The sequence below is a fragment of the Brachyhypopomus gauderio genome, chromosome 1 (genome assembly GCF_052324685.1).
Source record: "Brachyhypopomus gauderio isolate BG-103 chromosome 1, BGAUD_0.2, whole genome shotgun sequence".
Lineage (NCBI taxonomy): Eukaryota > Metazoa > Chordata > Actinopteri > Gymnotiformes > Hypopomidae > Brachyhypopomus > Brachyhypopomus gauderio.
Genome location: NC_135211.1, coordinates 10,354,270 through 10,381,641, shown reverse-complemented (window position 1 = coordinate 10,381,641; position 27,372 = coordinate 10,354,270). Strand labels below are relative to the sequence as shown.

General features: G+C 46.5%; 1 protein-coding gene across 3 annotated transcripts in view; it reads right to left on the bottom strand.

Annotated features, from left to right (window-relative positions):
- dnah1 (dynein, axonemal, heavy chain 1) overlaps positions 1-27,372 on the bottom strand; it is a 70,316-nt gene that overhangs the window by 12,212 nt on the left and 30,732 nt on the right. For all 3 annotated transcript variants that reach the window (XM_076990799.1, XM_076990808.1, XM_076990816.1), the window contains exons 43-61: positions 26,566-26,726; positions 26,196-26,353; positions 21,469-21,642; positions 20,982-21,160; positions 20,597-20,827; positions 19,441-19,637; positions 18,735-18,870; positions 17,986-18,194; positions 13,977-14,148; positions 13,473-13,664; positions 12,829-12,939; positions 12,432-12,617; positions 12,092-12,283; positions 11,210-11,377; positions 10,107-10,298; positions 9,417-9,548; positions 8,539-8,664; positions 7,721-7,840; positions 7,035-7,184 (exon numbers count right to left, since the gene is read on the bottom strand). In XM_076990799.1, coding sequence (XP_076846914.1) covers positions 7,035-7,184; positions 7,721-7,840; positions 8,539-8,664; positions 9,417-9,548; positions 10,107-10,298; positions 11,210-11,377; positions 12,092-12,283; positions 12,432-12,617; positions 12,829-12,939; positions 13,473-13,664; positions 13,977-14,148; positions 17,986-18,194; positions 18,735-18,870; positions 19,441-19,637; positions 20,597-20,827; positions 20,982-21,160; positions 21,469-21,642; positions 26,196-26,353; positions 26,566-26,726 — 3,186 coding nt within the window. The remainder of the gene's footprint in view (positions 1-7,034; positions 7,185-7,720; positions 7,841-8,538; positions 8,665-9,416; positions 9,549-10,106; positions 10,299-11,209; positions 11,378-12,091; positions 12,284-12,431; positions 12,618-12,828; positions 12,940-13,472; positions 13,665-13,976; positions 14,149-17,985; positions 18,195-18,734; positions 18,871-19,440; positions 19,638-20,596; positions 20,828-20,981; positions 21,161-21,468; positions 21,643-26,195; positions 26,354-26,565; positions 26,727-27,372) is intronic.

The window sequence follows — 27,372 nt, the reverse complement described above, 5'->3', positions numbered from 1 at the left end:
CAGTTTCAATTTGGCTTGTCCACCTAGGTAATTACCCTTTTTACCTGCCCAGACACAAGGTCCTGGCACAATAGCTAAGCCAGATTGTACTGAAGCTGACTTGATTTTGTCCCTTTTTTTTGAGCTAGTCTATAAGTACATTTAGACTAACCATGGCTTTTCTAAAACAGAATACTTGTCAATCTTTGCTTCAGCTCCTTCAGATGCTTGAACCAGGTAGGAAGGATGTTGACAAACCTCTAAAGGACTACTTTGAGGAGACCCCTACCGTTCCAGATGTAGTTTTTAAAATGTTCCTTCTATGTTAGCAGCAGGCTCGCTTAGAAGTAGAGGCACTACGCAAGGAAAATAGACTCCTCAAACAGGATACTGCTAAGCTCAGTTCTGAGGTTGAGAGCCTTCGCCACAACCTCCAACTGACCACTCATGCGCTGAATGACGTGCTCACCGTAAGTGAACGTCACACGGGCTTAACAGAAACTGCCCGCCTCCAAAGGGAGAGTGAGCTTGCTCGTGCGAGTGCGCAAGATTTCCTTGCAACTAGATCTGGCACCTCTAGACCTTCTTTATTAGTTACAGTAGAAAGCCCATATAGTCAGCACTCCACAGGTGATGCACCTGTTGTACATCCTAAGGCCCCAGCTCCAGTCCCCATGAGTCTTAGGTTAGATGTAACTAGTTCTTCCTCAGAGTATCCATATGATACTACTGACTGTTCAGCTTCTGAAGCTCAACGTGAAGCCTCTGTGGAGAATCACCCTCCTAGAGCAGATGCCCCGTCTGCATCCTCTTGCCACGAGTCAGCAGAGCCCTCTTACTCGTCCCTAGCTTCTGCCCCCTTACTCTTGAGTAACAAAAAGAGTAATACTAATCCTGCTATGTCTTTTGGCCCTCCTTATTCTCTGCATGATGTCCAGACCAGGGACATCCCGTCAGGTACAACAGCTAGGAAGCCTTACTTAAATGCTGAGCATCATTCCACTGACCCACGCACAGGCTGGCGCAGTGATGTACATGTTCCAGCTTCTTCCTCAAGGAGAAATGCAGGTATTTCTCAACTTGAGATGCGCAAAGGCTCACTGTTGCCCCCTATGGACAGAGACCAGGAAGGTAGAAAGCATGCTGGTGACCATTATCCTCTGTGTGATGTCCAGACCAGGGACATCTCATTAGGTACCACAGTTAGGAAGCCTTGTATGAGCGCTGAGCATCATTCCACTGACCCACGCACAGGCTGGCACAGTGATGTACATGCTCCAGCTATTTCCTCAAGAGGAAATGCAGAAATTTCCCAACTTGAGATGCACAAAGGCTCACTGTTGCCCCCTATGCACACAGAGCAGGTCGGCAGGAGGCATGCTGATGTACACCACTGGCAGAACGTACAGACAAGGGATGTCTCACCAGGTAGAGCAGATAACAGTCCTTACCTAAACGCTGAGCATCATTCCACTGACCCACGCACAGGCTGGCACAGTGACGTACATGCTACAGCTTTTTCCTCAAGGAGAAATACAGATATTTCTCAACTTGAGATGCATAAAGGCTCATTACTGCCACCTAGGCACAGAGAGACAGGAGGCAGTAGGCATCATATTGACCAAGAGTTACAACACTTGGACAGGGAAGGTCCACCTTCCTATTCTAATAAACATGTCCTTGAACATTTCCCTCGTTTAAAGCTGTTAGATTCACTAGCCAAGGACATGGAGCCATTTGACCCAGCAAGTTCAAACTACCATGTTGAAGACTACCTCAAAGAAATTGAGCGTAGCCTCTCGGACTTGCCTTATGCAACCGAACGAGAGAAAGTGAAGCTAATTTGGAAAACCACCTCTAGATCAGTTCACACGTTCATAGAGTCACAGCCGTTTTCCATTAGGGACAGTTACACTCAGCTTTGTAAAGCCCTCGCTGAGGAGTATTCCCCTTTCTTTGACGAAGCGTCAGCATTCATGTCGGCCATTAAAATTAAGCACAAGCGTTCAGAGCATCCCAGAGATTACTTTAATCGCTTGAAACAAACATTTTTCCAGGGAAGAAATGGACCAGGTCTCACAGAAGACCGAACCTTCAAATCCCTATTTTTGCACAATCTCCACCCTTGTGTGAGAACCCATGTCACACTTTTAGCATGCCAAGGTGACCTGTCGATGCGTGAGATCAGAAAGACCACGCAGACAGTTTGGGAGACTGTTGTGCAGCCCAGTATGCTTGAAGGAGACTCCAAAGAGCTCCAAGATCCTCCCTATGTTTTCCCTGTAGATTCACTGTTCTTTCTGCAAGCCCCTCTCACTACTCTCATCACAGGGACAGAGCCAAGAGGTGGAAAGAGAGGCAGAACCAGTGGAAGGGGGGACAGCCATAGATAAAGATCAGTTAGTGGACCTCCAGCCTGAGCCAGGAGGAGGTAGAACTGACTTTATACAAAGTTACATGTAAACATTCAGCCTGTAAACATGTAGCTATGTTTCCAGATCTCTAACCCTTTAAAGGGAGATGTTCCTGGCATCATCTCCGCCCACATCTCTGCATTTTCAATGCAGTAGGTTCTCTACTAAGGGGGGTGTACCCGGCGTTACCTCCTAACTGCTATACTACATTTTACTCCTCACACATCTTGTATTCTCTTCTCTACCAGTATAGCAAGTGCAAGATACTTTAGGAACACTGTATGGTGACCCAGCTTTGTCTAACAAGACTAGTGAAACCATTTGCCATATTAATGTTTCTCAAATGTGCACAGAATATAGGAAAGCATATCCGCTACCACTGTGATGCAGACTTGGCGAATAAGTCTGGCATAAAGTGCATAACTCTATTCGTCAGAACCACTAGAGTTGTTTTTTTCATGATGACAGCTCCTGATGCTCAAGCTTACACTTAGCAATAGCAGCATTAGAAATGCATTTTGGTTCAATGTTAAATACTTCACTATCACAGGATAGAATTTGAGACATTACACCTCAGTTAAACCCCCATCTATGTTTTAATAGGTCCTACAAGGGACCACTCTCTAACTGTACATTAACCCAAATGTCTTTTAGTCCAGCAAGATCTTTACCTTTAAGCACAATTAGGTTTGTTCCAGCCAAACACCAACTTGTGCTAACACACCTTTCTCCATGCCTGATGTACTTCCTCTCCTCCATCAAAGGCATTTAACCCTGCATGTGACCTTGATTTCTTTGTATAAAGCCAAGTGAAATCTAAGCCATGCATTAGTATCCTTTCATTGTTTTTCTTGATTTGGTTAACCTTAGTTACTGTTCAAGAACTGCCCAGTAGTGAACTTGTTGCCCAGATGTGTGTCTACAGCATCTCCCAGCCATCTCATGGATCATGCTATGAGCAGGATGGACAACTTGACTCATGGAATTGATCACCTCCCAGTGGATGCTACAGGGAACATGGACTGCATGGATAACCTTTTGTGCTCTTCAGGACTGTGACATCAGCCCCAGTCTGAAGACCAAGGGGGGAATGTAGGTACCATGCTAAACCAACAGGTGGCAGTACCACTGGCAACACATTGAACAAGCTTGCTTTGACGGAAGTAAGGGTGTGTCTACAGTTCAGGTGTTTAAATACCCTGAACAGCCATTCATCACTCTCTCTCTGGTTTGACCGACACATAGGTTAGACCTATTAAAGAGAGGCTCCGTAATATCTCCTTCTCTCTCTGGTTTGACTAACACAGAGGTTAGACCTATTAAAGAGAGGCTCCGCCACTCCTCTCTCTCCAGTTTTCTTTACTGAGAGCACGCAAACTTTGATACGACTAACAGCAAACAGCTGAATGTCGTATTACCTCATTAACGAGCCCGAGTTACACCAACCAACCGATCAACGTTACCGTGACGACAGATTCACCGATTTGCTTCAATCAAGCTTGCTAACGCGGCCACACGGACTGAAACAAAGGCGATCAACTCCCTGTTGTTAAACCGTGAACGAGACTCGCGTTCCTGGACGATTCCCCACCACACCTGGACGACGTCGTTTAATCAACGAGGAGCTGGCGGTGGAAATTCCCTCCTAATTCCAGGAGAATTCAGGGAGGACCACAAAACCCCAAATCCTCAACACGTGAGACTCTTACCGCTGGGCATAGTTCATCAAAGGGCATAGTTATTTGAACTACAGAGTTAATTAAGTTTTTTGTTAATACATTCTGAATGTTTGTGTTTAACTTTATTTTCATAAACTTCGTTAAGATTTGTACACACAAGTTCTCCACCTGGCATGCAATCTCCATGTTTTATCTTCTGAATATTTGACTTGTAGTTCCCATTCTCAGACACACTACATTAATTTTTAGTTAGTAAGCCAGCGCCATTACTCTGTTCTGACCACGTTGGAATAAACCAGCTGAGCTCATTAACATAGTCGCGCTGCTCTACTGTTTAAAGTCGGCGCCATTTTAGTTGCTTTGTTCTCCATAGGAGAACTGAGATTACAACTCCGCCTCCTCACACGCGCACAAGCGCGCACACTTACTCCTCCCCTTTTTTTACACACACATACACACACACACACACACACTAGATGCTGAGTCTTCACTGTAAATATACTGATCCATGTTGATGCTCTTTGTGTTTTAGAATAGTTGGTTTTAAATAAATGTATCATTTATTTTCACCAAATTGTCTGTGTTGATGTCATTCAAAAGTGGTTGTTGCCAAAACCTCCAAAGAATTCATTGTTAAATCCTTCAGATACCAAACCATTCATTACCTTTAGTTGATAACTAAACTTGTGGTTCTGGTATAATTAGAATATGAGACTGATTCTAAAATTAATGAGACTGATTAATAATTAAGGTAAAACAAATTATATCTACTTTAAATGAGTAGTAGGTGAAACCCCTACAACACACACACACACACACACACACACACATACACACATACACACATATAACTGTGTAAGAGCACATGACCAGACAGATGTACAGTGTTTACGATACTGGAACTTCTCTGTGCTTTTCACTTGTAAGGTGACTGTCCACCTATAGGCCAATTTCTAATTTGTCGTTCATCTCCAAAGTTCTAAAGAAAGTAGTTTCTTCACAACATGTCCTAGAGTTATTTCAGTCTGGATTTAGACCCCACCACAGCACTGAAACCATGCTGACTAAAGTAGTAAATTATCTCTGAATATCCTCCGATAAACTACACATTAATTTTTTTATACTGTTAAGACTTTAGTGCTACTTTTGACATCACTGATCACAACATCCTACTGGATAGGCTGGAGACACTCATTGGCATAAGAGGTCAAGTACGCTCCTGGTTCAAATCCTACCTGACAGTTACCAATTTGTCCTTGTAAATAATGAATACTCAGAATGCACAAAGGTAAAATATACTGTTCCACAAGGATCTGCATTGGGCCCCATATTATTCTCATTATATATGCCACCATTAGGCACTATCATTCGTAGGCGTGGTATTAGCTTCCACTGCTACATACATGATATTCAGTTGTATATGTCTTCTGATCTGGATGGTGTCAGTATTACTCCCAAAATTGAGAACTGTGACCAGAAAATAAAAAACTGAATATTTTTCTTTTCCTAATTTTCTAAAGCTGGGCCACACTTTTGTCTCATCAAGATTAGACTAATGTTACGATATTTTAATTGGATGCTCTAAACAGTTCCTAAAGAATCTTCAACTTGAACAGAATACTGCAGCTAGAGTCCTAATTAGGGCTAGAAAATTTGATCAAATTTTACTACTCTCTTAATGCAAGGGCTTAGAAAAAAATTCTTCTATTGACCTATAAGGTGTTAAATATTGCTCTACAATATCTGAGTGACCTCAGTGCATACTATACCCCTTCTCACCTGCTGTGTTCTCTAAATACAGGATTTCTTAGATCCAAAAATGAGCAAGATTACAGCTGGAGGCAGAGCCTTCTTCTTCAGAATCTCCAGCTCCAATCCGAGATTCTGATACAGTTCCGGGGTGAGTTTCCCGAAACGTTCTTAGCGCTAAGTACTTCTTAACCTCATACGTTTCATACGAGGTTACGAAGTACTTAGCGCTACGAACGTTTCGGGAAACCCACCCCTGATCTTTAAATCTAGACTTTAGACTCACCTATTTAAACAGGCCTTCAGTTAATATTCTACATGTGAAGGTGCGGCCTCCTGTCATTGAGTCTGGTAATCTGAAATGTTGATGCTGTCATCCAGCCATGTCATGCGTTCACTCTAGCTGTGATACATGCTATCCACTGGCACGTGTGCTATATATATATTGAACAACTTAATTAAACTCAAACAATTTATATATTTATAGTTGTTTAAATTGTTTACATACTTAACCTGTATTTAATATCCTGGTAATATGCTTCTGCTAAAGACAATTCCATACAAGCACTTAAAAGATGGTCTGGTTTGCCAGTGGATGTGCCAATGCCATGGATGGATCTGCCGACACCATGGATGGATGTGCCATTATCGCCAGTGGATGTGAACTCCTACCTGAGGCTCAACATCTACATTGGAGGAATTGTGACTGTTCGGCCTGGAATTAGAACTAGAACTATAGATATTAGAACTATAAATATGGACTTCTACTAGCGGGCTGCCCATTGGAGGATGAGATCCCTTTTGAGTCTTGGTCCTCCCAAGGTTTCTTCCTAATCTCTCTCTCTAGGGAGTTTTTCTTTGCCAGTGGACCCATGCGATTCTTAAGCTGCTTTGTGACAACATGTGTTGTAATAAGCACTATATAAATAGATTTGACTTTGACTTTGTGGAGTGTGACCTAACCCACCAGTGTCACCTAACCCATCAGAGTAATCTAACCCACCAGTGTCACCTAACCCCCCAGAGTAATCTAACCCACCAGTGTCATCTAACCCACCAGTGTCGGAATATTTGTAGTTTTCTTCAAAACACCACTCAGCGGCTGAAGATCCTCTAGACTCTATCCATAAATGGACCTGCTGGATTGATCATGTGATCATGCATCACTGATCAAGCAGGTGAGGAGACTCTCCCTGTGAGAGTGTTCATGTACTTGTTTCAGTAGAACTGGGTCCAGCGCCGGTTCCAGCTCCTCCCCTACATTCTCCAGCAGGCTGGGCTTGCCGAATTGGATGGCCTTCTCCAGACTTTGCAGAAAGTCACGGTCACTCAGCTTCATCACATCCAATCCATTATCACGCTCCTGTGGACAGGATAAGCAAACAAGCAGAATCTCAACTACAGGAACACCCATGAAAATAGGTGGTGTTTGGGTGTGGCTACTCAACCTAGTTCAGCAAGATTCCCTGATGGAGACATTCATTCAAACATTCAGTCTCCTGTTTTCCCCAATTTATTTTTTTATTAAGCATTTGTACTCATTCATTATAGTGTATGCCCAGAACAAAATGCTCACTTACAATACTCACAACAATATTCACTTATATAAATATCACTAAAGCAATATTTATGCCTGCTTTAGTGTCAGGAAATGTCTCATCTGAAACCCTGTTCTGTGTGTGTGATATTGAGGCTGTGAGACACCGCCACACCACCACACACACTAAGGTTTGTTCTCACACCCTCATACAACACACCCGCCACTGAGATGGGTTTCTTACCACCATGCATATCCCGGAGGTGTGTTGTATTTGATCCGGAGTGCACACACACACACACACACACACACACACACACACACACACACACACACACACTAACACTAAGACTGACAAATACCATGTTCTTGATCCACTTATTAGCTTGCCCCTGAGGGTCTATGAAGAGGCACCAGCGCTGAGAGTACTGGCTGATCACTCCATTCTCAACAGAGAGGTTGTCCTTTGGCAGACCTGCAATCTACATGCATGTGCACACACACACACACACACACACACACACACACACACACACACACACACACACATATATATATATATATATATATATATATATATATATATATATATATATATATATATATATATATATATATACAAAAACACACACACAAGGTTCCTTGTGCAGTCCTTATTTCAAGACAGACACAGTCTGTCTGTGTATTGTGTGAACTAGTGTATCAGTGTGTAGGTGTGTGTGTGTATAGGTGCGTGTGTGTATCTGTGTAGGTATGTCTTTGTGTGTCTATGTGTATCTGTGTGTATCTGTGTAGGTATGTCTTTGTGTGTCTATGTGTATCTGTGTGTATCTGTGTGCATGCATGTGTGTGTGTGTGTGTGTGTGCATGCATTGATGTGGATGTGTGTTTGTGTGTGTGTACATGCATTGATGTGGATGCGTGTGTGTGTGTGTGTGTGTGTGTGTGTGTGTGTGTACATGCATTGATGTGGATGTGTGTTTGTGTGTGTGTACATGCATTGATGTGGATGCGTGTGTGTGTGTGTGTGTGTGTGTGTGTGTGTGTACATGCATTGATGTGGATGCGTGTGTGTGTGTGTGTGTGTACATGCATTGATGTGGATGCGTGTGTGTGTGTGTGTGTGTGTGTGTGTGTGTGTGTGTGTGTGTGTGTGAGCGTGTAGGTGCAGGGGAGTGACCTGCCAGGAGCGGATCTTGACTTTGTCTCCTAGTGTGTTGATGATGTTGGGCTCAGCTGTGTGGGGAACCTGATGTTCTGCAAAACCAAGCAGCCATTCCTCCACCATCGCTGCCCGATACTCACCCTGGGGAACCCCCACACACACACACACACACACACACACACACACACACACACACACACACACACACACACACACACACACACAGTCTAACATGCTGCACATACACATAACACTCTGAAACCGTACACATCACACGTAACACCCAGCCTTATGTAATATAATATTGTAACAACTCCTGCTCCATAAGTACATTTCTCACTAAACAAACACTTGATCATGCCTCCCCTGTAGTATATGGCACCACAAATAACAGCAGCCAGTCATGTAAGTTGAACATCTTCATACATAAAGTAAGATGTCACTTACAGTCAATGTAGCCGACGTACGAAATGTGTCCTGCAGCACACATACACACACATCAAATAAAAACACACATCCCACCCCACACACACTTACGGTGAAGGGTCCCAGGTAGGCTATGTATCCTGCAGCACACATACACACACATCAAATAAAAACACACATCCCACCCCACACACACTTACGGTGAAGGGTCCCAGGTAGGCTATGTATCCTGCAGCACACATACACACACATCAAATAAAAACACACATCCCACCCCACACACACTTACGGTGAAGGGTCCCAGGTAGGCTATGTATCCTGCAGCACACATACACACACATCAAATAAAAACACACATCCCACCCCACACACACTTACGGTGAAGGGTCCCAGGTAGGCTATGTATCCTGCAGCACACATACACACACATCAAATAAAAACACACATCCCACCCCACACACACTTACGGTGAAGGGTCCCAGGTAGGCTATGTGTCCTGCTGCCAGCAGAACATCTCCAGCTAGATTATCTGCTAAATATTCCAAATGTTGCACTGTCTCCTTCCAGCGCACCTTCTCATCAGCCAGCCCTCCAGTCAGCTGCAGCACACGCACACACCCACACCCACACACACACACGCACACGCACATGCACACACATGCACACACAGAAGTGTAACAGGTGATTCAGGTTGTGTGTGAAGTGTACAGTTGTACATTGCATGTGTGGCTGTGTAGTGTATATAGGTCTGTGTTGCGTGTGTATTGTGTACAGGTGTGTGATGAGTATGATGTGCCTTTGTGTGTGGAGTATCTGTGATGTGTACAAGTGTGTTCTATGAGCACTGTGCAGTGTTTACATGGTGTGTACAGGTGTCTGTGTGTCCTGTGTGTGATATTTGATATGTGTGCTGTGGAGTTTGTGAGTGGTGCGTACAGATGTGTTGTATGCACAGGTGTGTGGTGTGGTGTGTACAGGTGTGTAGTGTAGACAAGTGTGTAGTGCGCACAGGTGTGTAGTCTTTACAGGTGTGCGGTGTACACCGGTGTGTGTGTGTGGTTTGTACAGGTGTATAGTGTGCACTTGTGTGTGGTGTACACAGGTGTGTGGTTGTGTATATGTGTGTGGTGTGTATCATGTGTGTGTATGTAGCTTGCCTTGTCTGCACGGACCAGCCTGCTCTCACAGAGCTGGCACCTGGAGTTGAGCTCGTCACGCTTGGTCAGGCACTCATGGTATCTGGCCTGCAGTGTGGTGATGCCCTCCTCCACGGCTGCCAGCTTCTCCTTGGCATCATCCAGGATCTTCTGGGTCACTGCCAGGTCCTCCCGAGCCTCAGCAAGAGCTTGCTACTCACACATACACATGTACGTACATAGACATTAACATAGACATAGACATAGCGGGCAACCCTGGTCTAGTGCAGTGGTTCTCAAACTTTTTCTATTATTCCCCACCGCAGAAGAAGGGGAAATTCCACGCCCCACCTGTCCCATATCACCCAAACACAATGGTAATAAAATACAAATGGGGGTGGCGATCGTGATTTGTTGACGGGGGTGATCTGTTCCGCAGACATTTTAAACATCCGGGGCTTATGCAAAACGAACAGGCATTAAAACCACAGGCTTAAAAAGGTTCATTTCTTCCAATTGCTTGCGCCCCACCTGCAATACCCACGCCCCACTAGTGGGACACGCCCCACACTTTGAGAAACGCTGCTCTAGTGGGACCATAAGGAGGACATATTCTGGGTTAACTTATAGACGCACATACAAGCAGACATACACACCCACACAGAAACATCCAAACATGCACTGACTCTCTAGAGCCCTGATACTGCAGCGGGGGACTCACTAGAGCCCTGATACTGCAGCGGGGGACTCACTAGAGCCCTGATACTGCAGTGGGGGACTCACTAGAGCCATGATACTGCAGTGGGGGACTCACTAGAGCCCTGATACTGCAGTGGGGGACTCACTAGAGCCCTGATACTGCAGCGGGGGACTCACTAGAGCCCTGATACTGCAGCGGGGGACTCACTAGAGCCCTGATACTGCAGCGGGGGACTCACTAGAGCCCTGATACTGCAGCGGGGGACTCACTAGAGCCCTGATACTGCAGCGGGGGACTCACTAGAGCCCTGATACTGCAGCGGGGGACTCACTAGAGCCCTGATACTGCAGCGGGGGACTCACTAGAACCCTGATACTGCAGTAGGGGACTCACTAGAGCCCTGATACTGCAGCGGGGGACTCACCCGTTTGGGCTCCACGGCTCTGGCCACAAAGTGGTAGACGTGCATGGCGCGCACCCACTGGCAAATGGATGTGCAGGCCTTGGACACCTTGGCTATGGAGGTAGGCTGGAATTCCTCGTTGTCTATGTAGGGCTGCACCAGTTTGATCACAGAGTCTGGGATATTATCCTGTTCATGTCACAGAAAAATAAATACATGGCAGATTGTTTCTCCTGTGTGCATGTGTTTTGTTTCCAAAAGCCAGTGAGTGCTGTATACATGCACATTTTCCACAATACAGTAGAACCTCGGAACTCGACCGCTTCAGTACTCAACATTTTCGGAGTTTGACGCAAAACTCGACGAGAAAATTTTGTCTCTGAGCCCGAACAAAACTTCGGAATCCGACCTGACTCACGTTACTTTGTAAACAAAATACCATTCGCGCTTCGGTCACATGCCGCTAGTTGGCGTTAGTTGCCGTTGTTCAATAGGTTTTAAACCATTTTGAGGCTGTGCTCCAAGCTTTTGCTGTATTTTTTGTACTGTTTTAGACAAAAACATGAAAGAAAAGCAGGAAAAAAGAGGAAATGGTAAGAACAAAAATAGAGTTGAAAAAGGCGATCACAGAGAAGTATGAAAAAGGCGATCATGTGACAAACTTAGCATTGGAATTCAATGGTTGAGAATGGATTAATCCATTTTCAGTTATTTTCAGTTATTTATTGATTCAGAACTGCATCGCTTCTCGACGCTCCTTCCAGAACGAATTAGCGTCAAGTTCCGGGGTTCTACTGTACAGCTGTGTTGCTGTCTTGGCCACTATACCTGATGATATAGATCTAACTTCACTGTGTACAGAAAAACATGCATGTGTGTGTGTGAATGTTTGTAACACTTAACCTTATCAAACTTGAAGAGGCTCTCCAGGAACCTTCCAGGGTCCTGCAGAAGGGCCTTGCCAGGCTCCCAGTAGTCATCCACCTTGGTGCCGGGCTTCTCCCCAGCCACCTTTTTAGGCTTGATACCCTTCATAATGCACACGGCCTCGATGACCAGCTTCACCCCGTGAGGGGGCCTCTGCATCGCTCTCACCTACGAGAAGATTGGTCATTCTAGTTGGTGCTATATTCAAAGGAACTGCACCCATGGCTTTACCATGGATTTTATGCCATAAGTTCAACAATCAGAAATGCACCAGATGCAGAAGTGAGTGGCATTATTGGGGTGGGTTTGCCATCACCTCGATGACGTCGTTCTTGTTGAGTGATTTGAGGCTGGTGAGGGCGGCGTCCAGGGCCGGCAGGGCCTCGTCTAGGTCCTTCTGTGCATCTGCAGCGATGGCGCCCGCTACTCTGGCCTTCTCAGAGGCCTTCGCCTCCTCCGTCCGCACCGCCACACGACTCTGCTCCGCCACCACGGTGTCTTCCTACAGACACACAAACACCACACACACACGCACACACACATATACAAATGCACACATACATGCAAAAAACTCGTATACTCGTAGGGCCATCCAGATATTTTGGGTTTATATTCACAGTCAAACATACATGCACATACCCTATTCACATAAATGAAGTGAATTACTAGAAGATTCATATTATATTATTATGGGATGTATGTTTGTGTATTGCCTGGATTTTCTCCATGGTGATGACAGTGTCTTTGGCTGCTTCCTCCAGGAGAGGCCTCATCATCTCCAACTCTTCCTGCATCTTACTCACATCCTCAGCTGTGCTCAAGAGCTGTATAGACAGACACACAAACACACAAACACATGTACACACACACATGCATATATATTAACACAAACATCAGTTTGTACTTACAGATTGTTCTTACATCATTACATTATGTATGTTCATGTTGTACTGCAAATGTATTGTACATATGTTGCTCCCTTCATTTTTGTATGCTGTTAGTCAAATCCTGAATGTAAACCTAATACTGACTCCACTAATCAATAAGAAATGTTTTTCCCTTTCAGTTTAAAATATTTAACATGTAGCTTTTGTAAAAGCATTTTACCTTGTCAGGATGTGTTGATCCTGACATAGTGGGTTATTTTACCTGACATGGGTTTTCTTGTATGAAACACACACAACCACTCCCATAAACAACCACACACCCACATAATTGCAAACACCTCCCAACACACACCCTGACAACAGAATTTGAGACCAAAATCTGAGATCCAAACCATTTCGACCAACGCAATGAGACTAAATATACAACCATCTCAAATCCCCAATGTAAACCCTCCAGACCCCACGGGCACCTTGTCCAGCCCTATCTTCATTCGCTGGCGAGCACCATGCACTTCCTGCTTTTTCTGGCCAATCAGAGTGGAGAAGATGCTGAGGAGCTCCAGGTAGCTTTTGGGTGTGACGTAGTTATGACGTGAGAGTTCAACACGGTACTGCTCACACTTACGAGCCACTGTCTGGTGGATGTTCACACACATCTCCGTCTGCAAACACACACGTAAATACAGACACACACAGAGTTGTATGTTTTATATGCGCATGCTCACACAATACACACACACACACACACACACACAGTTGTATGTATACAGAGTATGCATGTAGACAGAGTTGCATGTATAGAACTGTAAATGTGTGTGTGCACATACATACCCACGCACATACACATACACATTTTATATGTGCACACACACTCACACACATATACAGTGTGTGTATATGTATATGTGCGTGTGCACACACTCAAACATGCACTCACATACACACCAGATGAACACACACACACTTTTTCTCACCATGCCTTTGAGGGCAACAGGGCTGGCCTCCAGCTCTGGTAGTTCATTTAAAAAGGTGGCTGCCACAGACCTCAGTGCCTCCTGTGGCCAGGCACTGAACCAGTCTATGGTGCAGCAGTTGACCAGGGAGGGAAACTGCCTGAGCCGAGCCCGGAACACTTCCCCTATCGGACTGCAGGGGGAGACAGAGGCCCAAAAGTCACAGACATTTCAGAAGATTTGCAGCAGTCCTGCCATTGTGTCATGTCTCTCATTTAGCCGCAAAATGAGGTGCAACACGGTGATGGTATTCAGTAGTATTATACATCCCAGGTTAGGAAGGCTAAACCCAAGCTGTATATGACAATCCCTCATAATGGACCAGAGTGCTTCCATCTAGCCTAGCATTTTACTTCCAATGCACAATGAGTCATTAACACGGTAACACTTTCTATGAATCCAGTATTCATGACTCATTGTGTGTTCATATAGTTTATAACGTATAGAAAATGCTTTATAACACTTGAATAGGCATCTGTAATTGTACATAAATGCTTATAGTCACACCCATAAAATCTTCACATCTTAACAACAAAAAATAAAATCTAAATAATGTGGATATTGGAAATCGATGCTTTACAACTTTTAACACAGGTCTTACACAACCAGTCAAACACCGGCGAGAAGCGGCAGCCAATTGCGCACAGAGTACTCTCTATCAGGATCCACAGCCCCCTGGGGGACTGAATGGGGTGCAGGAAGGGGAGAGAGGACAGACTCTAGTGGCAGAGCACCATCCACCACTGGGCATGCAAGCACAAACACAGAGACGCAGTCAGCAGTGATGACTGGCAGCTGTATCTCCTCTTATTTAGGGAAGACAGTTGCAGTGTCTCACTGCTGAGTTGTCTGATGCCACCACATGAATTCTCGCAAGTCAGCCTGTCTCTGGTTACCTGTGCGCTCACCCTTGTGCGTTTTCTCTCTAGCTCTCTAGTCTCTTACCTCATTATTCAAGTCCTTTACTTCTGAGCTGCTTCCTGGCCTACCTCAAGTTTTCCTATGTTGTTTCTCTTCCCATACCCTTTGTTAATTCTTAGGAAGGTTTTTGTTTAACATTTGTTCGCCTCTGTCTACGAGCGTCTTCCCTGGTTTTTTGGTTTTCCTGTTTGTATTTGTAGACACGTTGAGCTTTCTCCGTGTATTTGTTTCTTGTTTTTGCTGTTATTATCAACATGTGTTCTTTTGTCTCGTTTCCCGTGCGGTTTTTACGGAGGTCTCAGTTCGTTACTTTTTGTGGCTTTGCATTTGAGTTCACTATTATTGAAACCCTGAGATTCTTCCATCATTGGAAGGATCGCGTCACAGGAGGAAACTGGAGACCCCAGAGGAAAGCCACACAAACACAGGGAGAACATGGAAACTCCACTCAGATAGGAACTTGAACCCAAGACCCCAGTGCTGAGAGGCAAACGTGATAATCACCAAGCCACCATGTTGCCCAATGTTTTAATTAGGTCAGTATTTTTAATTTTCATGTGTTTGTGTGGGTGAGTGTGCACGTGTGTTTGTGTGTGTGTGTGTGTGTGTGTGTGTGTGTGTGTGTGTAAGCCAAAGATTCCTAATGAGCAAGCCAGGGATGACAGTGACTAGGAAAAACTCCCTAGGCAGAGATTAAGAAGAAACCTTGCAAGGACCAAGATTCAAAAGGCAACCCATCCTCCATTGGCCAGCCCAGCTAGTGTGTGTGTGTGTGTGTGTGCGCGTGAGTACGCATGTGTATGTGTGTGTGTGTGTGTTTGAGTATGCATATGTATGTGTGTGTGTGTGTGTGTTTACGTGTGTGTTTGAGTACACATGTGTATGTGTGTGTGTGCGTGTGAGTATACACGTGTGTGTGTATGTATGTGTGTGAGTATGTATGTGTGCATGTGTGAGTGTGCGTGTGTGTGAGTGCTCATCACCTCATACACAGCACAGTGTTGATGCTATTGTGTATGTGAGTATGTTTGTGTGTGTGAGTATGTGTATATGTGAGTATGCGTGTGTGTGTGTGAGTATGTATGTGCAGAGGTGGGCAGTAACGAAGTACATTTACTTAAGTACTGTACTTAAGTACAGTTCTTGAGTATTTGTACTTTACTTAAGTTGATTTTTTTTTAAATACTTATGACTTTCACTTCACTACAGTTGAATAACTAATACAGTACTTATCACTCCACTACATTTCTGTCCAGCTCTCGTTACTCGTTACTTCCACACACAACTCTCCTCCCCTTTTCACAGGTGACAGCCTATCAGCAATCAAGGATGTGTCTGTGAGGTGTAAAATCAAGTTCGGTGTCGCTAGTCGTTCTTTTCCTAAATAACAGCAACATGAGCGGAGACGGCGGTGATGGAGCATGCCAGGGTTGCCAACTTTTCAAGATCGCTTGGAGGGAGATTTGAACCTGGACTTGGTGGCGAGTGTAAATTGTTGATCGGGGGGTGGCGAACGTTACCGGGGCGGTGAAAAATGGACACAAATTAAGTATTATATCGCGATCGCCGGTGGTTGATAGATATAGATCAGAGGTAAATAAACTAGATTTTTTTTCGGCGTGAGATATCGAACTGTGGCGTGAGAGCGTGTGAAAACGGTCAAATGCGTGTGTCTCACGCTCAATGCGTGAGAGCTGGCAACCCTGGCATGCTCTTTTGCACCCATGGCTGTATCTCGACAAAATGTTCCAGTTTTCTGAACGGATGAATCATTCCTATCGTTTTAAATGCATGCTTTGTTTGCCAAAAACAAACTATATCACTGCATACCAAAATTCACCGTCCCACCTGAGGAAGTATATTACGGTATGCAGCCTAAATGTTTTGTTAAGTGACTATGTAGTCAGAGGAGCTTTGCAGTAAGGCTAGTGAAATGACTTTGCCTGCTCACTCCACTGCTAGGTCTGCTAGGATCACTATAAATAATGTTAACATTATATTGGCAAGTAATTCAAACTACGGAAACATCAATAAGGGAAACCGTGTGGGTTAATCGAATCTTGTCAAATAATGTTTCCATTCTAATGTCAGTGTAGAATTAATGTCAATAATTCTAATGTGGCTGTGATTTCTAGTTTGAAAAGAGTTTGTTAGCATGTTGGGTGGCATGGAGTTGGTGGGCTTTAGCCATACTGCAAAAGGTTGTAGCAAGGTTAGATTACCAAGATGCCACACTGCTAATTTTACTTTGTCTTTGTTTATATTGACTGTAGCATAATGTTGTATTGGATGACTGAATACGTAACTAGCAAAGAGAGAAAACCGTCATTTTATTATTGACTTTTAATATGGTAACATAATTTGCTTAAACAGGTTAGGCTAGGCTAATCAGTGAATTGTGGTTTTAGAAAATGTTTTTGTTCCTTAAACTAAAGTGTAGGTTAAACTTTTCTGCTACCACTACCTGAATGATGTACATAATTGGAATATGCCTTATGGATTATTATCAAAGACTGTATGATTATTATGCCCAAAAAGGATTTGGTAGGATGTATAATACTTTTAAACTATAACTTTTTTACAAATGTGACGGAAGGTGTACTTTAATACTTAAGTATTTTTAAAAGCAAGTACTTCAGTACTTTCACTTAAGTAAGATTTTGAACATGCAACTTTCACTTGTATCGGAGTAGCATTTGACCAGTGGTATCTGTACTTTGACTCAAGTAATGAAATTGAGTACTTCGTCCGCCTCTGTGTATGTGCGCATGTGTGTGTGTGATTGTGCATGTGTGTGAGTGCTCATCACCTCATACACAGCACAGTGTAGATGCTGTTGCGTGTGTGAGTATGTATGTGTGTGAGTACGTATTTGTGTGTGTGTGTGCACGTATGTATATGTGTGTGTGTGTGCATGTGTGTGCGAGTACTCATCACCTCATACACAGCACAGTGTGGATGTTGCTGCGTGTGAGTATGTATGCGTGTGTGTGTGTGTGTGTGTGTGTGTGCATGTGTGTGTGTGTGCGTGTGTGTGAGTGCTCCTCACCTCATACACAGCACAGTGTGTATGTTGCTGCGCACCCTCTTCACGTAGGCAGTCATGAGGTTGGTCTTGCTGGGCTGCACACCCTGGTCCTGCACCACAGGCTTCATGGCCCTCAGGATGCTCTCCTGCTCCTCTGTGCCATACAGGTTTGGCACGTCACCTGAGTTCAGGATGTTATTGATGTCCTCCAGGAACGACTCGCTCTTAATCTAGAAATCGCAAAACAGGAATTTTGTGTGTGCATGTGCATGTGTGTGCATGTGTGTGCGTGTGTGTGTGTGTGTGTGTGTGTGTGTGCGTGTGTGTCTCTGTGTATAAGTCCGTGCATGTGTGTGCATGTGTGTGTATGTGTGTGCATGTGTAAGTGTACATGTTTGTATGCACGTGTGTTTTACTGCATTTATGTGCATGGCAGTGACTGACAAGATTCTTGAAATACCTTGATGTCTTCAGGTAGCACATAAATAGATAAACTATGAGGTTCACCATTGGTTTTAGGAAATAAAACTGATTTAAATACACCAAACAATCCCCGAAGGTCCTTCCTCTGACCCCCATATTAGGTTGAGTTAAACCTTGTGCATTTTTCTTTAATCATACCTCAGTGTGCAGGGTAATCTCACCTACATATCTAGGTTAATTATACCTGAGTGTTCCAGGTAATCTCACCTGTGTGTTCAGGGTAATCTCATCTACATATCGGTACTTAGATTAAACACACCTACATGTTTAGGGCACTGCTACTCTACCTGGGTATCAATGAAGAGGAAGGTGATCGGAACGTTCTGCAGGCCAGCCTTCATCATGATGTTCTTGATGTCTTCCCTCCACTCAGGCACACCGTAGTTCTTAGAGAGCTCGATCTGGAAACACTCATACTCACATCTCCACACCAGCACAACCATGACACAACAACCACAGCAAGCACAACATTACTCAACAACCACAGCACAACACATCAGAGCAAGCACAACAACCAAAGCAAGCATGTTACACAACCACGGCACAACACACCATGGCATAGTGATCTGTAATTCACAGTATTATTATCCATACATGCAGTGTAATGGCAGATACGTCATGCTAAATCTCTAAACATCTGCACTGTGCTGTGTGTGGTACATGTGGTGGGAGAACACGAGGAAAATGCTGTGTGTGTGTGGGGCTGATCGTGTGTATTGAGAGGGAACGCTTTTTACTCCATGTGTGGCCTTTCATCTGTTCATGCCTGTAAAGGCCAGCATGTGTTGTCAAACTAAGTCCATTCAGACACTCTCTCTATATCCAGAGTATTATTGTTTTACTGTAAAGACATTAACTGCTTGTTTAAACCTCACATACGTGGCTTCTTAGCACATGTTCTGCATGCTAACGTGTGGGACTGCTGTGTGGCTTACATGTTTGGAGTTTCATGTGCTGGAGACCTGAGTTACAGTAGTAGCAGGAGTGACTTACATGTGTGTAGCGAGTCTGGTGAGGGACTGGCGGCCACTGCCGCCCACGCCCAGCAGCAAGGCGTTGCCCAGGGGCTGGCGCAGGACCCGGCTGATGCGACACACGTGCTGGATGGCATCCATGAAGAGCACCAGCCTCATCTTAGTGGCACTAGTCTGGCTGTAGTCATCCATGTATTCCTCCATTACCCGAGCCAACTGGGGCAGAGATAGGGAGGGTGGACCAGGAGAGAGGGTGAGATGGGGGTAGACCAGGAGGGAAGGTGAGACAGGCGGAGAGGGTGAGACGGGGTGGAGAGGAGGAAACCGGGAGGAAGGAGGAGACAGAGGTGAGGGGTAAAGAGAGAAAGGAAAAAAGAGAAGGAATAATATAATGGAAAGAAAACAGAATCCTTAGAGTTGTCAACCACTCCTTCATGTCCTTCACTGTCTTTTGCTGTATGCTTTCTTTCTTAAGACTATGCTAGAATTGACTTATTCAATCACCTGAGGACTTTTAGGGCGTACTTACACTAGGCTCTGTGATCCGGGCACGGTTGCCTGCCGAAGCACGGTTCGTTTGGCTAGTGTGAGCGCTCCAACCGTGCCCGGGCCCGGATCAGTTAACCGTGCTCGGGCCCGCTTGAAGAGGTGGGCCAGGGCACGATTCATGTGGACTCGGGCACGGTTCGCTTCTAGTGTGAGCGCTATCCGTGCCCGGGCCCGCTTGGTGCCTCGTCTGATTGGTTCATTTCGCTGGAACTCAAACATGACGTCAGTGATGCGACGCTCACGTTAAACAGTCATAGCGGCAAAGCGATTAGCAGACAATCGTTGTGTTAAATTATCGATAAATCTGTGCTTGCACCGTGTTTCTGCACTCCCAAAACGACTCCAGAAATACAATAAAAAGAGAATCGTGAACTCCATAGTGTTGTGCGAGCGCGCTTTTTTTCCAAATAAAGTCACGTTGTGATGACGTAAGCGTGCTCGGGCCGGTTTGATAAAGCGAGTGTGAGTGCAGGCCAGAGGGGGAGTGGGGAGGGGGGATAACCGGGCCCCAGCACGGAACCAGCAAACCGTGCCTAGTGTGAGTACGCCCTTAGTCAGACAAAGAACCAATTTGTACTTTTAAGTGTTCCAAAGACATGTAAGAGGGGGCGTGGCCAGAGTTTCACCTTCTCCTTGTCCTGAATGAGCTGGTACGCTCTGTTCTCAGCCCCAGGGATCATGAAGTCTCCAAACAGGAGCGGCTGGCATGGCACCACCTCCTGGAAGCTGCAGCCCAACTCCAGCATGTGCTCCTGCAGGAGCCGGTCGAACCAGTTCTTGTCTTCACTGTTCACCAGCCGGTCCTGGAAGACGCGGCAGCTCTCGTGGTACCACAGCTGCAGGAGCTGGACCTTGTTCTGGGAGGTGGACCGACGTGCCAAACATGAGGTGTAGGACAGTTTTTAAATCAGACATTATGCCTGTAATCCTCGTGGAGTGTTAAACACTATGTCCTATTAAGTATCATTTATGATCTTCCTTTTCTGTAGCTACACATCATTGCTAATATACCTCTATCGTCCCCGCCTCTGCCATGAGCATGCCCTGAAACACCTTGGAGAGGTCGCGCAGGTTGAAGGTGTAGTGGCATTTGGCAGGTGTGGGCAGGAGGTCCGAGGTGATGGTGGAGAACACCTTAATGGTTGCAGACACCAGGGGCTCGTTCAGTGGAACCAGCTCAGGAACCTTTTCTGCAGGAAACATGCAGCACAACGCTGATGAATTTTTACTGTATATAAATATATAAATCTGTAAAATGCCTGTTTAGAAGTTATAACATGATATCAGTATGAAGATTTCATGTTATTTCTGTGTTACATAATGGCAGACGTCTGTGAATCTGTTGTTAGAACAGACATGTCTGTGAATCTGTTGTTAGAACAGACATGTCTGTGAATCAGGCTACAACAGGTAAAGAGCAGAGGGCAGTGTGGGGTGCTGAAGTCAATGAGCAGTGAGCTTCTTCATGTAAGTCACTCTCAGAAAGCCTTCGGCTCACCCATCCAGCTGCCCAGGATGGTGGAGAAGATCTTCCTCTTGCTGGAATCCTCCATTTCAGTGAAAGAGAGGAGGTTGAAGTGGCGTGTGAAACGCTGGGTGATGGGGTTCCTGCCCCCACCAGGGGGGCCCATGGCACATGCAAAATTGATGTCCACCAACTGCTTAAAGGTTCCTGGTCAACAGAGATACTCGGTTGTCTCAATATCATGGTTAAAATGAAGACACAAATTGTCATAAGAATGTATGGTGCAAACTAGAAGCATTATTCAGCATGCCAGCATGAGTGTATTTTCATAGTATGTGTATCATTTTATGCCTATGTGAAGTATGCATGTGTGTATGTGTATGTGTGCTGGTATCCAAGAGGTACAGTTGTGCTCAAAAGTTTACATACCCCGGCAGAATTTTTGCTTTCTTGGCCTTTTCTCAGAGAATATTAATGATAACAGACAAACCTTTTTTCCACTCATGGTTAGTAGTTGGGTGAAGCCATTTATTGTCCAACCACTGTGTTTTCTCTTTTTTAATTATAATGACAACCAAACACATCCAAATGACCCTGATCAAAAGTTTACATACCCTGGTGATTTTGGCCTGATAACATGCACAGAAGGTGACACAAATGGGTTTGAATGGCTACTAAAGGTAATATCCTCACCTGTGACCTGTTTGCTTGTAATCAGTGTGTGTGCATAAAAGCTGAGTGAGTTTCTGGGATCCAGACAGACTCTTGCATCTTTCATCCAGCCACTGACGTTTCTGGATTGTGAGTCATGGGGAAAGCAAAAGAATTGTCAATGGATCTACGGGAAAAGGTAGTTGAACTGTATAAAATAGGAAAGGGATACAAAAAGATATCCAAGGAATTGATAATGCCAGTCAGCAGTGTTCAAACTGTGATAAACAAATGGAAAATCAGGGGCTCTGTAAAAACCAAACCACGGTCAGATAGACCAACAAAAATTTCAGCCACAACTGCCAGGAAAATTGTTCGGGATGCAAAGAAAAACCCACAAATAACATCCGCTGAAATCCAGGACTCTCTGAAAACTAGCGGTGTGGCTGTTTCAAGATGCACAGTAAGGAGGCACCTTACTTACGGTGTGGCCAGAAGAAAGCCATTACTGCGCAAATTCCACAAAGTGTCTCGTCTACAATACGCCAAACAACACAGAGACAAGCCCCAAAACTTCTGGAACAATGTAATTTGGAGTGATGAGACCAAAATTGAACTTTTTGGCCACAACCATAAACGTTACATTTGGAGAGGTGTCAACAAGGCTTATGATGAAAGGAACACCATTCCTACTGTAAAGTATGGAGGTGGATCGCTGATGTTATGGGGATGTGTGAGCTACAAAGGCACAGAAAATTTGGTCAAAGTTCAAGGAAAGATGAATGCAGCACGTTATCAGCAAATACTGGAAGCAAATTTGCATTCATCAGCCCGGAAGCTGCGCATGGGACACACTTGGACGTTCCAACATGACAACGATCCAAAACACAAGGCCAAGTCGACGTGTCATTGGCTACAGCAGAACAAAGTGAAGGTTCTGGAGTGGCCATCTCAGTGTCCTGACCTCAACATCAGTGAGTCACTCTGGGGAGATCTCAAGCATGCAGTTCATGCAAGACACCCCAGGAATTTACAGGAACTGGAGGCTTTTTGCCAAGAAGAATGGGCAGCGTTGCCATCTGAGAAAATAAAGAGCCTCATCCACAACTACCACAAAAGAATTCAAGCTGTCATTGATGTTAGAGGGGGCAATACACGGTATTAAGAACTGGGGTATGTAAACTTTTGATCAGGGTCATTTGGATGTGTTTGGTTGTCATTATAATTTAAAAACCGAAAACACAGTGGTTGGACAATAAATGGCTTCACCCAACCACTAACTGTAACGATCTGCGCGGGGCAGAACAGGGAGGCGGACACAAGCGCTGAGGAGAGCGAGATTTATTACAGGAAATTCCATAGGCAGAGTCGATGTAACGGGCATGGGTCATAACGGGTTGGCAATCCTGACATGAAATGTACAAAGGCATGAACACGGACAAAGAAAACAACAAGGAGGACTCACTAAACAGCAGCACTAGGGCGAACAGGCAAAACACAGCGAAAAAACAAAAAGACCGACAACTAGACCTGGGAGACACAGGGACTAATATACACAGGACTAAACTAGGGACAGGTGATGACAATGACACAGGGGCGTGGTAACAAACAAGGAATCATCAAAACCAACGAGCAGGGCGGGACAAACAGGCAGGGAACACGGACATGAGGGAACCCAGAGTGACAGCTACGAGAGGGGGCGTTGCCCTACGTGACATAACCCCCCCTCAAAGCGTGCCACTCAGGGGCATGCAAGGGCAGACAGGACAGGGACAGCGGACACAGGACAGACCGGAGGGACAGGACCAGACAAAATAGGACGAGGGACCTGGGACACGGCACGACACGGGACACAGGGAGACCGGATAGGGCCAGGGCGAGGCACAGGAGCAGGGCTGGACAGGACAGGACCGGGGACAGACACTGGAGCGGGGCCAGGGGACAGGGCAGAGGTAAACACTGAGGCAAACACGGCTTGGACGATGGTGACGGGGACAGGAACAAGGTGGGTAACAACTTGGGGAACAGACACGGGGACCGGGACAGAGACGACACCACAGGAAACAGACACAGGAACAGGAACTTGGACACGAACAGACACAACCACGGGGACAGGGACCAAAACAAAACCAGGGACGGGACCAGGGAGCAAGGGGAACACGGGCAACGGAACATAGGAGGTACATGGCGGAGCAGGGGGAACACAAAGTCCATGCCCAACAGGGGGCAGCACAGTCTCTTGGGGCACAGGCGCGGCCGGGCAGCGGGCACAGGCGCGGGCGGGCAGCGGGTACAGGCGCGGCCGGGCAGCGGGCACAGGCAGGGTCCGCTGGCGGGCAGCGGGAACAGGCAGGGTCCGCTGGCGGGCAGCGGGAACAGGCAGGGTCCGCTGGCGGGCAGCGGGAACAGGAGCCGGCGTGGACGACCTCTCCTGGGTCGCAGGGACAGGAACCGGCGTGGACGACCTCTCCTGGGTCGCAGGGACAGGAACAGGCACGAACTGCCTACGGGCTGCGGGGACAGGAACCGGCACGGACTGCCTACGGGCAGCGGGAACTGGAACCTGGGGTGAGGAGATGCGGTCGGGGGGCGTGTACGCCAAGCCGACGTCCTCAGGGGGCGTGTACGCCAAGCCGACGTCCTCGGGGGGCGTGTACGCCAAGCCGACGTCCTCGGGGGGCGTGTACGCCAAGCCGACGTCCTCGGGGGGCGGAGCCGCCAAGCCGACGTCCTCGGGGGGCGTGTACGCCAAGCCGACGTCCTCGGGGGGCGTGTACGCCAAGCCGACGTCCTCGGGGGGCGTGTACGCCAGGCCGACGTCCTCGGGGGGCGTGTACGCCAAGCCGACGTCCTCGGGGGGCGGAGCCACCAAGCCGACGTCATCGGGGGGCGGGACCGCCATGCTGACATCATCGGGGGGCGGGACCGCCATGCCGACGTGGCTTGTACTCCCCCCCAAAAATTACTTGGGGGTGTCGTGATGTGAAGCTGGCTGGATCAGCGGCGGTAGGTCCTCCTCCTCAGGGTCCTGGGTGAGCCTGGAAGAATACACAGACACAGAAGCCCCTCGGTGGCTCTCTCTGCGACGGCTCCGCCTCCTCTGAGGCGTCGGGAGCTTGCAGAAGCCATCGAGAGCCAACCGAGGGTTAAGCAAACGCCAGTCTGTGCACTCAATCCGTCTGCCCGCGACTTGTACTACAGGTTTCTCCTCCCTATAGTGATCAAGCCGGGCAGACACGTAGCGCTCAACAGGAGTCTCGACGCGAAAGCCAGTCGAAACCGAAAGTGACTGAGCTTTCGTTGGTGCGCGTCGAGACTTCCGTGTTCCCACAGCGCCAGGGGAATTTCTGTCTCTGGTTCGTTCACGCTGCGATATCGGAGAGTTGAACTGGACCGAACCAGCCAACATCTCATCACAGCGATTAAACTCACCAGAGTCTCGCTCCCTCGCTGTGTCCTTGTAAGGTCGGTCTTTATGTAACGATCTGCGCAGGGCAGAACAGGTAGACGGACACAAACGCTGAGGAGAGCGAGATTTATTACAGGAAATTCCAAAAGCAGCGTCGATGTAACAGGCATGGGTCAAACCGGGCAGGCAGTCAGGACACGAAATACGGACAGACATAGCGAACACAACAAGGAAGACTCACGGAACAGCAGTACTAGGGCGAACAGGCAAAACACAGCAAAAACAAAAAGACTGACAACTAGACCTGGGAGACACAGGGACTAATATACACAGGACTAAACTAGGGACAGGTGATGACAATGACACAGGGGCGTGGTAACAAACAAGGAATCATCAAAACCAACGAGCAGGGCGGGACAAACAGGCAGGGAACACGGACATGAGGGAACCCAGAGTGACAGCTACGAGAGGGGGCGTTGCCCTACGTGACACTAACCATGAGTGGAAAAAAGGTTTGTGTGTTATCATTAATATTCTCTGAGAAAAGGCCAAGAAAGCAAAAATTCTGCCAGGGTATGTAAACTTTTGAGCATAACTGTAGCTGCCAGTTTGAAAAAGGGTGGTGACCCCTGGTATAGGTCATGTGTGTTTTAGCACATCAGTAGCTGCAATGGTGTGTACTAAGTGAGAGAGAGTTCACCTATCTGCTTCCTGTCGTACCAGCCGCCGTGGTCCATCCACTGACGCAGCAGCTCGATGGGTGGCTGAGCCCCATATGTCTCCAGCATGGGCATGTTCAGGTCGTCAATGAAGAAAATAAAGTACTTTCCTAACGGCGGGCCAAATACGCCCTTCCGCCTGGCGCAATCAAGCACAGCAGTTACGAGTAGCATGGGGAAGATAAAAGTAACAGGGGTTAATGATGTGGACCCAAAAAAACATAGGAAGGTGGACATCTGGTAAAGAGGAAAATAGAAGAGATGGATGTGGCTGGACATATCCAATCATATGCTTTGTCCTAGTTTGTGGCCCTTTTTGAGCAAAAATAAAATAAAAAAAAGACTGGGTACCTCTTGTCTAATTTGCTGTCGATGTAGTCCTGTGTCTGGTTGGCAGAGGTGCGGGCAGAAAACATGAGGAAGTGCGTCATGTACTCTGCTGACATTTTTCTGAGCAGCTGGTCAGACATGGTCAGTGTCTTCCCTGTGCCTGTGGACCCACAACACAGCACCTGAAAGACAGAGAGAGGCACTGGAGAGAGGGAGACCAGAAACACAGAGGACACTGGAGAGAAGGGGACCAGAAACACAGAGGACACTGGAGAGAGGGGGACCAGAAACACAGAGGACACTGGAGAGAGGGGGAACTGAAACACAGGACATTGGAGAGAGGGGGAACTGAAACACAGAGGACACTGGAGAGAGGGGGACCAGAAACACAGGACATTGGAGAGAGGGGGAACTGAAACACAGGACATTGGAGAGAAGGGGACCAGAAACACAGAGGACACTGGAGAGAGGGGGACCAGAAACACAGAGGACACTGGAGAGAGGGGGACCAGAAACACAGAGGACACTGGAGAGAGGGGGAACTGAAACACAGAGGACATTGGAGAGAGGGGGACCAGAAACACAGAGGACATTGGAGAGGGGGAACTGAAACACAGGACATTGGAGAGAGGGGGACCAGAAACACAGAGGACACTGGAGAGAGGGGGACCAGAAACAGAGGACATTGGAGAGAGGGGGACCAGAAACACAGAGGACACTGGAGAGAGGGGGAACTGAAACACAGGACATTGGAGAGAGGGGGACCAGAAACACAGAGGACATTGGAGAGAGGGGGAACTGAAACACAGGACATTGGAGAGAGGGGGA